Below are 15,215 nucleotides of genomic sequence, written 5' to 3' on the forward strand. Positions count from 1 at the left end.
TTTTTATTCCTCTCTGCTCCCCGTTGCAGGTATTTAACCTAACTTCCTGTCAGGACAGGAAGTGATGAGAAATCTCTCCCATGTGGACACAGACAAAACTAAATTTTTAGTAGAGTGGTTAAAGGTAAAACCTTCTGACAATGCTATTATAGCTGTCTGCTCTTGTTCTTGCCCTGGTGACAACCGTTAAGGAAGCAATTATATAGCCTAGACTTGTAATTAAAAAATAACGGCAGTTCACTAGAAGCTGGTGACATAATTGTGGCCATATTCTATAGCATACAATCTCATTTTTAATCTTATGCCATTAGGTAAAAACATCCAACTCAGTCAATAACCCTGCAGACCCCAGAATAAGTCCACCAAGAGTGTCAGCCATATACCTAAAACTGAAATACAAATGCTTATAGATTCCCGAACCATAATACCTATGTGAGATTATTGGACTTTCATTACAAAATCATGGTCATTATTATGCATTCCACTCCTATCCTTTGTGGCTATATATATATATATATATGTATAGATCAATTCTATGAGTCAATCGATTTAGACTCTGTCAAGGTAATCGGCTGTGGGAAAAACTTGTCAAATGCTTCTGCTCTATTGAACATATACAGTATTTGTGCTTTTCAGGAGAAATTATGGAAAATCAGATTGAGTAAGTGATCATTTTTTATAGGTCATTTACATTTTGATCATATTTTTTATAAATTTTTCCATTGATCGCAAACTGCAGAACAATATGGTGTTTGTAGAATTTTTGTTGATATCTTCATTTATGATGAATCGCTTGTTTGCTATCAGTTGTACCCAGATTGTTCACCACCTTAACAACCTCCACTCTTTCCCAGGATTTTGGATTGTCTGTGGGAATTTGTGTCCATTTAGGCAAAAGAACATTTGTTAGGTCAGGTACTTGAATGAGAAGACCTGGCTCACATTTGGCATTCCATTGTATTTATTACTAGTACTTATATAGCGCCAACAATTTACACACTGCTTCACATCCAGCATCTAGGAGTACCCACACAAGCACAGGGAGAACATGCAAACTCCATACAGATAGTGTCCTGACCAGGATACAAACCGGGAATCACCAATGCTGCAAGGAAGAAGTGCTAACCACTAAGCTACCCAAAGATATCTGTACAAAAATTAGTCAATGCAACTGGATTTGCTGTATTTTTTTTTCTTGAAGACGTTTCACTGGTCATCCAACCAGCTTTCTCAATTCAAAATAACTTGTACGAACATTCTCTGGGAATAAATATGGTGAATGTTGCTCCAATCCTCATAATCTGTTAGTCGCAACCATGTGTTGATTGCATTTGCATAGTTGCTCTATTTAAGCTTGGCTTCTCCATTTTACTTAAATGGCCTCTTACACACCTCTTTTAAACCAGTCCTCCTCCCTGTCTAGGATGCATACTTGACTGTCTTCAAAGGAAAGTCCTGTTCTGTTCAAGCATGACTTGAAACCACCTACCCAAAGATGTTTGGTAGGGTTAAGGTCAAAACTTTGTGAAGTCCATTCATGTTCCTCCACCCCCAACTCATCAACCAATGTCATTATGGAGCTGGCTTTGTACACAGAGGCACAGTCATACTTGAACATAAAATGACTTTCCCCAAACTGTTGCCACAAGGTTGAAGCTCACAACTATCTATAATGTATTTGTATGTTGTAGCATTACCAGTGCCCTTCACTGGAAACACCTGATCTCAGTAATTTGGTGGGTTGTCCACATACTTTTGGTCATTTAGTTAAAGGTGAGATGGTCCGGTATTCACAAATGTTTGGCCATGCAGTGTATGGACTTGTGCGCCGTCAAAAAATGTGTTCCGTTTCGTTTCGGAATATCCGTTATGTTGTATTTCGTAATTCGTGTCCGAAACTCAATTCGGATTCGTACGAAATACAAATTTTTGTTAGTTTCGGCACATTTTCCTAACTGTACGAACATTCGTTATGATGAAGTTAAAAAGCAAAAATACCTTTGTTAATATTGGAGTCGATGTGGTAGTTGTTTTTTTTATCCGAAATACGAATTCCGTTAACGGATTCCGGATCCGAATTTCGTATTAAAAAAAACTACCATCAACTCCAATATAAATGTACTTTGCTTTTTAACTTCAATATAACGAATGTTCGTAACGGAACGAAAATACGTCAACGGAATTTCGTATTTCCTGCCTGTGTATTGTAATGCAACCCTCAGCAGCAGCGGATCCGTATTTCGGATTAAAAAAAAAATCTTGTCATGTTGTTCAACCTCATTTACCGTATTTCGGATATAATTCGGAAACTGCAATTCAGATTTCGGATGCTTCCGAATTTACGAATTTCAGGAAAATTCCTACGAATTTCGATTCGTAACGAAACGAATCGCACATGTCTAGCAGTGTATGCGTTTTGAGTGAATTGCTTTTTAAAAGATGTTCATGTATTATATTCTAATGTGTTTAGTACAATAAGCAGCTCGTGGGTTAGAGTATAAAAATGCCTAGTCAAGTGTATAGCAATTTAACCCAGAAAACTAATTATTTTTGTCTTTTGTTATTATTTTAGAGTATAAAAGTGAGCTGGTTACCACCCCCCTCAGGAACGCAGAATGGATTTATTTCCGGGTACAAAATCCGCCACAGAAAAACCACCCGACGGGGGGAGCTGGAGACAATAGAGCCCAATAACCTTTGGTACCTGTTCACAGGTAAGAGTTCCATAACACTTGTGTCATCAACACTGTAATCTTGATAAAAAATTCCTGAACAAAAAAAGTGACCACACAGCTTTCTATAGGCATCCTCCTGTGTCTACTTCCCCTTTGTACAGCAGGTGGTCACTGAAAATTATGAACTTTTTGAGTTTTCTACCACATCTTCCTCCATCCCACAATGCAGTTCTCAATGGTTAAGCGACCAAGGCCGTTCCTTGTCATGTGAGTGGGTACATGCCTAACTATGTACAAATACTGACTTTTGGATATTAGATATTTGCAGATGATGTTTAGGGGCGCTGTGTTGAAGTAAAGGGGCATGCAAGGGGCATGTGGTCACTTTGCCTTTCAGGAAGCAAATGATAGGTCTGCTTTAAAACCAAAGAGCTCTTTTTAAGAAAGTCAATCCTAATTTTGGACAGTGCTAAAATATTCCCCATCTATAAATCAATTCAAAATATAAACACTTTTTTTTTTTGGTTTGTGAATTGATTGAACTTAAAGATGTATCTATTTCTGTTTTGGGGTTTTTTTTTCTCAGTAAGGATACTTTTGTATTGTATAAAATTAGTTTTATTATTGTTTTGGAAAATATATTATATGACTATTATTTATTAGCTATTAAGTCCAAAGAAAAAGAAGGAAAAAATGCCATAACTTGGACCTGCATGTTTTTATGCTGTATATAGCTCACATACAAACCCCATATATTATCTTCCCATTGAATAACATTGGCAGCAAGTCCCATTTATTACTGGCCATTGACTGAGTAGTATTTATTAAAGGTAAAGCCAGGCCGCTGATATTTTCATCAGGAGGTCATAAACAGCAGCCTCCATATTTCTTGAAGAACCATTTTTCTGTTATTTATTAAAGTTAATTTATTCAAAGACTAACGGTAAACAGCAACTTGCCAATAGCTGCAAATCAGAGCTCAGCTAACATGCGTTTATAGGTGCCGCGTCGCCTCCGAGCACCTCACACTATGAATATAGGAGTTATAAAACTAACAAGCCCAATTTATAAAATGTAGCAGATAGAAATCCTGTGCAGGCAGCCGTCATCCTTCTTCATAGACACAGGACGTCTCTGTGAGCTGTAATATAATTCACGTTATGAGGAGCATTATCTCATGTAATATCACCAGGCACTGAAGCAAACAAAATTACTGTGGCATCACTGAGCAAGTGCGCTGTATGTAATCTTGTGTGAAAGTATCATCTGGAAATAATGGAGTACATCAAGTCATATGGGTACAATAAGTGTCCTAATCAAAATAGTTAACTTAATAGACAGACTCACTGATAAGAGATAGAGAGATAGATTGCTAGATAGATACATGGATAGAGAGATAGATAGATAGATAGATAGATAGATAGATAGATAGATAGATAGATAGATAGATAGATAGATAGATAGATAGATAGATAGATAATGGATGAATAGAGGGATAGATAGATATCATCAGGAAATAATGGAGTACATAAAGTCTTATGGGTACAATAATTGTCCTAATCAAAATAGTTAACCGAATAGACAGACTCACTGATAAGAGATAGAGAGATAGATAGATAGATAGATAGATAGATAGATAGAATGGCCATATAAAGAGATGATGGATGGTTGGATAGATAAATGTTAGATAAAAAGAACATGGCTGCTAACTAGATAAGCTATAATGATGAATAGCTAGATGGATGGATAGATAGATGGAAAGAGTGATGAAAAAAAGCTAGATAGATAGATAGATAGATAGATAGATAGGTGCATCCCGAAATCAGGTAAATGAGATGAAATGTGTAGTCATGGCTGCCTCCTTTTTCAGGGCTGTTTTCTCTAATAAGACCACAAGGCTTGAAAAATAATCTATTACATGAAAGAAGATGCTGTGTAATCCTAAGTGATCCCTCTGGACTCCCCGATATACAGAGATCATGTGACATGGAGAGTTGAGCTGCGTTCCCCTGTGCACGCCCCCTCCCGGCTGAATGCCGGATATTTATCAGGATTGATCTACATATTAAGCTTCTATTATCGGAATTCAATGCCAGGGCCAATCAGTCTGTCCGAAGGAGACATATCATTGAGGGCCGGGGATGAAGAGGAGGATGGAGCTAATTGAAAAGCAAGATGCATTGATAACACAAGGACACTTATCTCTCTTCTATGAGGCTGATATTATGAATGTAGAAGAAAAAATTAAAGATTGTCTCCCTTTCTCCCTTCTCCTTCCATGCTGTAGTGCAGAAATCATAAAGGAGGGAGGGAATCATTAACTGTGAGTCAGTTCTAGAAAACCAGGACGGATGTTGCTTTATGACCTCAGATAGAGACATATCTTTATGTACCGGGAGTGCAGCAGATCAATTACAGACTGATATATGTGTGTGATCGCCTTACCATTCCATCATTTAATGTCATTAAAAATCACTTTAGTATGATTTTCTGAATAGATTAATGTATTTTATTGCACAGTCTGCCTTTGTAATTGGTCTGCTTCTTCTCTCACATCTCTATAAAGAGAATCTAAGGTTAAAGTAGAACCCAAAAAACTTTTTTTTCTCAATTTTTGGATGCACTGGGGACACCTGTCCAACTGTCACTCACGCACCCAGCACTTATGCCAGAGGGGGGAGACAGTACTCAGCCCTTCTGGGTCTGGCACAGTTTCTTGCTACAAAAAAATGTGACCTGTTGATATTTTTTTAGCTGTGATTGTGTAACATTGTATTAATAAAGTGCACCCGCATGGGCTGATCAGGAGGGGATCCGTGCAGAGAGACTTCCTTATGTGTCTCTGAGACAGGAAGTGAAGGGAATCATTTCCAGTGGAACTATTCTAACTATTCTAAAACTAGGAAAAAAAATGTTAGACTTTCAATATCATCTAAGCGTTTAAGTGAAATGTTCTTCTTTTGTGAAATTGTTGTCTGAGCTGAGTGTGTATTTTTCCCGGATAATGAGACGTCTGCCATAGCGGGGAAATTGTACTTGTATTAACGGCTAAATATCTTACAGGAAGTGCTTTGTAACTAACGTGAAGGTACTTTTTTAATGTTAGTATTTTCTTCTTGGTGGATTATTTGGTATTTAGCTGCTTCATTGGATGGCTTCAGTACATTATAACCCACTGTATAAAATAAGTCAATTAGCTGCAGTATAGGTCTGAAAGTAAATGTGAAATATCAAGTCCAACCTATTAGTTACATTTGTATCTACAGTAAACTCCCAGTTATCTGGGATTTGTAGTTTCTGGTTGCTTGAGAGTTAATAGTAATTCTCATGTCACTCTCGGGTCCGCTCCTCTGCTCAGTGGGCAGGTGCAATAGATAGCCTGCTATTGGCTATTGCAATTTGAAATAGCCAGTAGCAGGCTGGCTATTGCTCCCCATTGTATAAATTAATTTGCCGACTGCGGAACCTAGCCGCCAGCAGGTAGCAAAATGTAAACAGAGAATTTTGTCAGCAACTAAATACATTTTGTTGCTAACAACATTTTTGAGTGTGCACATGTTTATCAAGCAACCACAAAAAAATTGAGGCCATATTATGTTCCCAAACTTTGCTGGTGACTTGAGAGTGCTGGTTGCTCGAATGCCGGATAATGGGGAGTTTACTCTACTTTATCTATCTATCTATCTATCTATCTATCTATCTATCTATCTATCTATCTATCTATCTATCTTCTATGTCTATCTATCTTTCTTCTCATTTTGCTTGTTGCATTTCTCTTTCCAAAAATCAATTTAGGCTAATTGATTGTTATTTATATTAACCGGTGGCATATTTGGCATTTTGTGTTATAGGTCTCGAGAAGGGCAGTCAATACAGTTTTCAAATCTCTGCAATGACAGTTAATGGAACTGGACCTTCATCTGATTGGTACACAACAGAAACACCAGAAAATGATCTTGATGGTAAATGAAACCTTATAACTGTTTTCAGCAGTAAGATTTAGAGATCAATAGAAAAGCTCACATTTATGGCAACATTTCAGTGGATTAAAAACTGAAATCTGACTAGTTTACCTTAATGCAGTGTGTAAAATCATTCCCCTTGTTGTTTTTGCTAATGTTACTATTGAATAAGATTAATAGTTCTTTCTTTATGCCCCTTTTAACTTTTGCATGGAAGTGCCATCCCTGGACATAAGTATATAGATATAGGAGTTTGTAAACCGGTGACGAGCCATGTAAAGTTAGGACAATGCCTACTACCCACCATAATTCTTTAACTTTCACTGGCTCAGTATCAGGTTCTTAGACAATGCTACAGATTCCTGAGTTATCATTGGCAGTTTAGAATCACAGCTCTATTTTCCATACCAGGGGCTTATTTCAAATTGGCATTGACAATACTTTAAAGTAGAACTATGAGGATGAGTGAAAATCATTCATCCTCATAGTTCAAGCCGACGGGTGACAATGAAGCTGTCACACGTCGGCTCAATAGATCGGGAAATGAGCAAACACGTACCGTCGCTCGCCCACTTCTCGACCATCTCCCAGCAGAGAGCCGTGACTGTCACTCACGTCTCTGTGCAGGGATTCCCCCCCCCTCCCGGTGCTGACTGGAGAAACGGACGGAGGAGGGGGCGGGTACAGCTGGCTCTGCATCTAGATATCCCAGCTGCGGCGGTCTCAGTATACCGTGAGCTGTAGCTCGCGATATACTGAGCTTTGGGTCACGGGAGGACGCTAGTATATGTGACCCTAAAGAGAACTATGGGAAAAATAATTACCCCATAGTTCTCTTTTAAGGAAGAGTGACTACCTAACAGATGACATAAGGAATGGGAGGAATGCAAATAATAGTATCACCTGCAATCCATATGGATTGCAGGTGATACACTACAACACTGCATAGTCTATATGAGCTTCCATCTTGGGGACATACACAGCAATGAATAAACTGAGAGCAAATGAGCCTTGAAGGAAAGTCCTTTCCTCCTTAAGGTTGCAGGGACATATGTGCAGAAAAAGTGACAGCATCAGCATCACCATCTTAAAGTGACATGGCTGTACTCTGTACAGGTTGCTTTTGGAGCCCTTTAAACCTGAGGCCAGAAGTACCTCTATCCCTGATGGTATATAGTAATTAGAAAGGGTTTGGTTTTTAAACCAAATCTAAACCAATATAACTAGATTTGCTCTGATAACAAAGAGGCTAAAGCTGGCCATTCATTGATCACATTTTGGCCATTTACAGCTGAAATGTCTGAAATTTGATCCATGGGTGGCGTTGCTGGCACCACCCAGTTCGATAAAAGTCATTATTTTTAATTGACTTTAATTGAAGGAGCTGGGTGGAACATTTTGGACTGTACAGTGACTTCAGCCAATTAGTTCTAGTTGGGGCTTTATAGGTGCCAAACCACAGCAAATTAGAAATGAACCAAACTTTTCTTTGAAAAGCATATGTTTATTAAAAAATATAAGCTTTAATACTTGCTGTGGTTTGGCACCTACAAAGCCCCAACTAGAATGTATATTTGCCTCTAATATTGAAGTTTCAGGGGGGAGAGGGGTTTTGGTGCCATCTAACTTGGAGGCTCAATACATTTTTATATGTGAATGCAGCCAATTAGTTGGCAATTGACAGCCACAGGTGCCCGCTGTCACAATAGCCTTGAGAGAAGATCACCTTCCCCACTCTCTTTAGCGTGGATGGGGGAATTAAGTGATCTCCTTCATCCTGTGGAGCTAAACAGTGGCGCCACAAGAGGGGACGGGGGGTGCGGCTCGCCCCGGGTGACACCATCATCATGTTGGTGTCACCCCCTCTTAAAAATCAGACAGACGGTCTCGGACCGAGAGCCTGACAGCGGCACAAGACAGAAAAGGGGACCCGATGGCATACATGATCCCGCCAGGTCAATGTCTCCTCCTCTCTTTTCTGGCATTGATCACCAAGATGGCCGCAGGCAATGAAGTAAATTACGGGGCATGCATGATGACGTCACACGGTGGATGTCATAACGCATGTGCAGCAGCCGCACTGGGTGACACCCACCCTGGTGCCGCCACTGGAGCTAAACAAAGAAAATCTTAAGGTGTATGGTCAGCTTTAGGCTTGCCCTCACCATAAGTGTGCACCCTTGTGAAGTAAACAAATTTAGAGTGCTTTGAGAACTTGCACGATCATAGCTATTACACCTTATATATCAGTTTTTACCAAGGCTGCGAAATTGACAATACATTTTTCCAAAACAGCATGACGGAGCAAGCTAAAAAAAAATATAAGATCGATTTGAGAAAGCACAACAAATAAAAAAGTACACTGCGGTAAAAATAATAAATTTGCCTGCTGCAAATAACTTGGGTTAGCACTAGAGTCTATCAGTTTACTGACACAATCAGGATAGATTGTGACAGAGTTGATATCCATGTCTGCAATGCAATAACAGGTGAAGAATACCAAAAACGCGTTATTTGTTCTCATGTTTTTCGGGAGTATTTGGAACAGGCCTAAACAGGAAAATAAAATAAACAAGCTCCAGACTTTCACTTCCTACCGCATGCAATATTAGGGCACGCTTTAAGTACTTTTGCATGGAAGTTTCAATTTTACTGATGTCACCACTCCGAAGGGAGTCCGAAGGGAGTCACACACACCCCTATTAGATGCTTAGACTCTTCAACGTCTCAGCCAAATATACATAGCACTGCCAGACAGATTGTTAACGGCGGTTACATTACAGCTTGCGGAGCGCTTGTTTCTTCCTCTCCCTCACTGTACGTGTGATGGAACGAGACAAACACTACGTCTTAGAGCGAGTCTCGTTCCCTGCGGATAGGTCTTTTAATTAGTGTGTTTTGTTAAAATGACTTGAAGGCCCAAAAATGCTGTAGAGTGCAGACTCCCCGCAAGGCTCCCATGTGTTTGTTGACATCTGGGAGGTTATCAAATATTTATATTCAGCCTGGAGATTCCTGCGCCACCAACGCACCCCGAGTGTTATTGCCCTTAAAGGGTATTTTTTTCATTTGGCTAAATGATGACGCTCAGGGCACCTAAGGTGAATTTTTTTCTTTTTTACTGAACAAATTGCTCCAGCTGCGCTTAAAGTGACCCTGTCAGCCTTTTTAAATACAATGATTGCCTTAAAGATTTAACTCTTACCCTGCCTGTCACTGCTAAGTGACCACCACCTTGTCCAATAGGAGCTCCTTAGTGGCCACTTAGAATACTCTTATTAGATGAGGCATGATGATGGGTTGGGTTTATCTACAAAGCCAGGCACTCAAGTAATAGAATTAAAGAAGGAGATGTTCTTCCTAATAAAGGTAACACAAATTCTCTTTGTAGCCTGCAGTAAGGTTGAATTTCTAGTTTAAAAAGCTTAAAATCAGTGAAAATTCCCCTTTAACCCATTAAACTACTGCAGCAAATTGTCTTTCACATATTTGCTGCCCCATATATTTAAACGTTTTAATGATTTATAGGATGAATGTCATCGATTGTGTAACTAAGTAATTGCTAGCATAGATGATCAGTACATACAGACTTCTTATGTCACCCTGATCTGATTTTAACTTCCGGACAAACACAGTGATGCCAACAGAAGGCTCAGGAGAAAGGCATTGCATCTAAAGAGGTCTGCATCCATATCTTAACCCTAATCTCCACCTAGATAATACCGGGTTTGGGTTGTGCGGTACTCAAATATCATACCTCATTTCAGAAAATGACTTTAGCGGATTACAAACCTATCCATCAGATGATGCCTTTGCAACAAATGTAGGGCAACTTGTATTTGCAGTGGTGTTTCATGTTATACATGTTAATTAAGCATGAAAGCCATGCTTCCACAGTACACCAAACCTATACGGTCTTCTTACAACTGTGCCCCTTTAGGAGGTGAGTTTCGACAGACTATGATGTTATCTAACATATCAGAAAGTAACATTGACACCAAACTCTGCCCAAAAACTTACCACCTTAGACATACCATAGTACCAGAGGTGGGGCTGTAGTAACCATAGTGGCACTTGTGGGCTGATGCCTAGGGCAGCAGGGTTAGAGGGGAAACCAGCAAGCTGTAGGGTTTACAAATTTTTTTTTCTTTATTTTTTTCTGTCCACCTTTTGGATATTAGTGGCTAAAATTAGCAAGAGAAGTGCAGGGAGAAAGGGGTGCAGGTGATGTTGAGAAGATTCAGAGGACTCTGTATAGTTCAGAAAATATGAAAACATCTCTCCTTTTTCTTATTTGGTGGTCTGTGCAGGTTAAAAGTACAAATATCCAATATACTATATGGCCAAAAAGGTTTAGACATCTGGCCATCACACCTATTTGACCTTGTTGGAGATCACATTCCAAAACCATGGGAATTAATATGGATTCCCCTCACCCTTTGCACCTATAGCTGGCCTTCTGGAAAGGCTTTCCACAAGGTTTTAGAGTGTGCTTATGGCAATTTGTTCCTATTCAGTCAAAAGAGCATTTGTAAGGTTACATAATCATGCTGGGTAGGAAGATCTTTCTCACAATTGGCATTTCAATTTATCCCAGAGGTGTTTAGTAAGGTTGAGGCCACTTGAGTTCCTCCTCACCAAATGTTTTAAACCATTTCTTTGTGGAGGTGGCTTTGCACACAGAGGCAAAGGCATGCTCGAACAGACAAGAGTCTTCCCCAAACCAAGAGGTTGGATGTGCACAATAGTCTAAAATATCTTTGTGTTCTGTAGCATTATCAGTACATTTCACTGGGAACACCTCAACTCAGTCCTTTGGAGGGGTGTCCATATATGTAGGTGTGATGGTCCGGTGCCAACATATTTTTGTCCAAATATTGTAGCTTTGCAAATAGCAAATTCTCTCAGTTTTTACTCAAATATATACATGACGCAAGGCATCACCATTTAGTTGAGCCAAGTAAAAGCATGATATCTGAATATAGCTCTGACCAAAGGTACAGATTTTAAGTAGAAGAGGTACGGACAAAGAGGACAATTCCAAAAGACACCAATACCTCCATATAAAAATGAAAAACAAGGGACTTTTTTCTTGAGCCTCTTCCATTACAGGTCACCATTTTAGAAAAATGATAGGTACACTTTAAACTAAAATGTCATCCTGACACCCCTGACTAGATTGGTGCCTTTTATGGTATGTTAGAGGGCTTAAATGTAACTTTTCTATTCCCTTGGATAACATTTCATCACCAAACTCTTTATCTGCTTCAATCTGAATAATACATGCCATTTAAATTTCCCCCAGGGCTGCATACATTTTGGCCAAAGAAACTGTTCAGTCATCAGTAAAGTGAAGCTTCCTTCCCCCCAATTAGGGTGGTTAATAGAGATCTCTGCTCCGAGTGTTCATTACTGCGATGGGTTTTATTTCTGTCTCTGTTACAATTTAATTTCCCTTTTATTAGTCAGAAAGAGAGAGCAGACTACCACATGTGAGCACAATGGGCCTATTTTTTCAAAATGGCTTAAAGAAGAATTGTTAGTACTACTTTTCACAGACGGTCACATTTTCCTTTTCATCTTCCTAGAGGTGGTCAATGTATTTGATCCTCTTCACATCTCTGCCCTTTTGGAGCAGTAAAAGCTGAATTCCATGCAAATGTAAAATACGTATAACAACACATCTCCTTGTTTATTAGAACATTGTTATTTTTATGCAAGCAGTGAAAGTTACTGAATTTGACCACATATCAATCTCTTGCAACCACCTGTACAGTAGAGCTCGAGACTGGGGAAGGGAAAGGAAACAATCAGTTGGGCTTCAGTGCTTACATGCTAGCAAGGAGGAGGAAGAAGAGTGGCAGAGAGATGAGCTCAACAGTATGCTGCTTCTCATTTCACTGTCTAGTCACTGGCTGTGGGAGGGGCAATAATGTTAGTTAAGTGATGCAGAGGAAAAAAAAGGCCACCTGCCCTGCCAGACAGGGTGGCACTGTGTAGTAGAGCTGTCTGTTCTTAGAAATGGATGGACAGAAATTCAAATTCTTTGGCAGGTAAACGAGTTCTTATATGTATTTCATCTGTGTATTTACTGTTCAGATTCAAATTATGAGATGTGTGTTTTATAGTCAAGTGTACTATACACATCTCTATGGGGGCTTTTCACAAGAGGGTGAAGAGTTTGGAGAAGGCAGGACACGGGAACAGTCTGGGACAAAAGCGCTGAACTGGAAAGTGAGCTGAATTGGAGAATTTTTCCAAATCAGTTATTTTGGCCTCGATTGTTCACTTCTCCTGCCTTCTCCAAACTCTTCACCCTTTTGTGAATAGCCCTGTATGTTTGCATCCTATATGTTCTTTCATGGCCTTGCAAGCTGCATTTTGACATGCATCTGTGATAGCAGTGAATGTAACTGCATGCAAAAACACAAAATGGCATGCATTTTAATACAGTAGATGTACCATCTCTCATGCATTATGAAACCTGTATATAGGTATACCAGAATGACGTCCTTTTGGGTTTTGGTCATTCTGGTATACCTATATACAGGTATATTTCAGGAACCAAGAAACATGGTTTTCCTGAAGGTACTTGCTGCCTTATACCTTTGCCCAGCCCTTCACTAACCAATCATGAATGCATTACTTCTGAATAGCTGTGTTCATACTCATTACACTTTGTACTGCCCAACCCCATTAAATAAACACAATGCTAAAAGTGGTCATATGTCTGTGAAGGTTCGCAGTTATCCAGGTCATGGTATAGCTACTAGTAGTCACATTCAACTGGGCTTGTTCTGTAATTTTGTAGATGTCTTGTAGCTTCTCCAAGCCATTTCTTCAGTTCCAATGAGTGTCAGGAACATACCCCAACATTAATACCCACGCAGATAGCACAGACACCTTACTCCATTCACCATGGAATGTATAGATGTCCAGAGCCAAGAAGAGGATGAGAGACTTCCTGACACCAAGGATGGGAATAACTAGAACAGATCGGTTCTATAACTTCACATCTTGTTCTTAGACAGTCAACTTACACATTCCACGATGATTGCATTCCACGAGGATTGGGGTATCTTCAATATAACTGAAGGAGTGGCTAGGACAAGCTATGAAACGTCTTCAACATTAAAGAACATGTCCAGTTGAATGTGAATAACTACTACTAGCTATAAAAGCATTTAAAACAGAATATTAACTGTTTTCCTTGCCAAAGAGAATCTGCCTCAAAACAAAATGCCTGTGTAAGAAGCCTGTGGTGGAAATTGCCTTCCTCTGGAGCAGCTTGTAATTACTTTAAGCAGGTTCCTGATACCAGGTATTGACACCTTTTTCAGGGGCTTGTAGGAAAGGTATTTCACTTGTCATAGTTTTTCTTTTGTCTGCATAATATGCTACATCATGTTATGTTGCATTATGTTATACTATTTTATTTCTATAACATTTCATTTTCTATTGGTTTTGTTTCTGCTTTATGTTACATTTGTAATTAATTTTTATTTCCACCATAGCCTACTATATTGGAAATAGTCAGTCAGTAGAATTATATTAATGTTTCCTCTGCTCTCCTAAATAGCCCGCTACAGAGTACACTTTGAGAAGTAGAGATTCTAATTGTAAAGACAGCTTTTGGGAATACTTCACAATCACTACAGTCTGTCTTATGATGGCTTGGCTTATTCATTATTGGTTTATTTTACTTTAAAATTATATGTTGCTACTGTGTTGTAAGTGTCTTTGATGATGCCAAATATTGGCTTGCCCCTTCGGCTCTCAAAGACACAAGCTTCTATGCGATGCTCTTAAAACTGCTTACAGCACAGCAGCATCCCTGTTGTCAGACACTGTGCCAACATAAGACACACGCCTCTAGTAAGGCAGTATGCCAAGAGGGAAATTTGTACTGGAGACACTTCAGTGATGAGACCAAACCCTTTGTGTGTGCTTGTTGTTGGTTAGTAGGGTTTGCTATGCAACTTAAACAAGATACATTACCAGGTATTACCACCATGGCACAAAAGGCTTTCTATTCACTTGAATAGTATTGTTTGAAGCAGTGGAACGCATAAACCATATTAGACAGGCTTCATGTTTACCATATGATATATTTCAAATAGGTTAATACAGTTATTTCATGAGATTTCAATAGAAATCTAACAAATTTGATTTCTGATAAATTCTTCTGATATAGAGGTGAGCAAATGGTGAAAAATGTGCCCACTGGTGACCAACCTGTATGTTTAGTTTTACGGGGTAACATATTCCCCGAACCCATGGAATTTTTTAACATTGTTTTGTCTACTTTAATAACCCCCCCTTGCCATTGTACTACTTACCAGTTCACTCCCATTCTGCCTGAGCCTGCATTCTCATGTCTAGAGGTCAAAGAGTGAGGAAAGCATATAGGTTTGCCTATTAAAAATGACCGACTGTGACTTGGAGAATTATAAGAAGGAGCTTTCCTTCTTTGTTTTCATTTATTACCACATCTTTTCCCAATGGGTAGTAAAGTTCCTTATTGGGTAAATCAAGTGTATATGTGTATATATATATATATATATGTGTATGTATATAT

At 39.1% G+C, this 15,215-nt stretch overlaps 1 protein-coding gene across 1 annotated transcript in view; it reads left to right on the forward strand.

Annotated features, from left to right (window-relative positions):
- The window catches only part of DCC (DCC netrin 1 receptor), a 410,882-nt gene that overhangs the window by 293,316 nt on the left and 102,351 nt on the right, over window positions 1-15,215 (forward strand). The window contains exons 13-14 of the mRNA XM_018562973.1: window positions 2,573-2,714; window positions 6,527-6,637. Coding sequence (XP_018418475.1) covers window positions 2,573-2,714; window positions 6,527-6,637 — 253 coding nt within the window. The remainder of the gene's footprint in view (window positions 1-2,572; window positions 2,715-6,526; window positions 6,638-15,215) is intronic.

Source organism: Nanorana parkeri, unplaced genomic scaffold (genome assembly GCF_000935625.1).
Source record: "Nanorana parkeri isolate BGI_ZX_2015 unplaced genomic scaffold, ASM93562v1 scaffold619, whole genome shotgun sequence".
NCBI lineage: Eukaryota > Metazoa > Chordata > Amphibia > Anura > Dicroglossidae > Nanorana > Nanorana parkeri.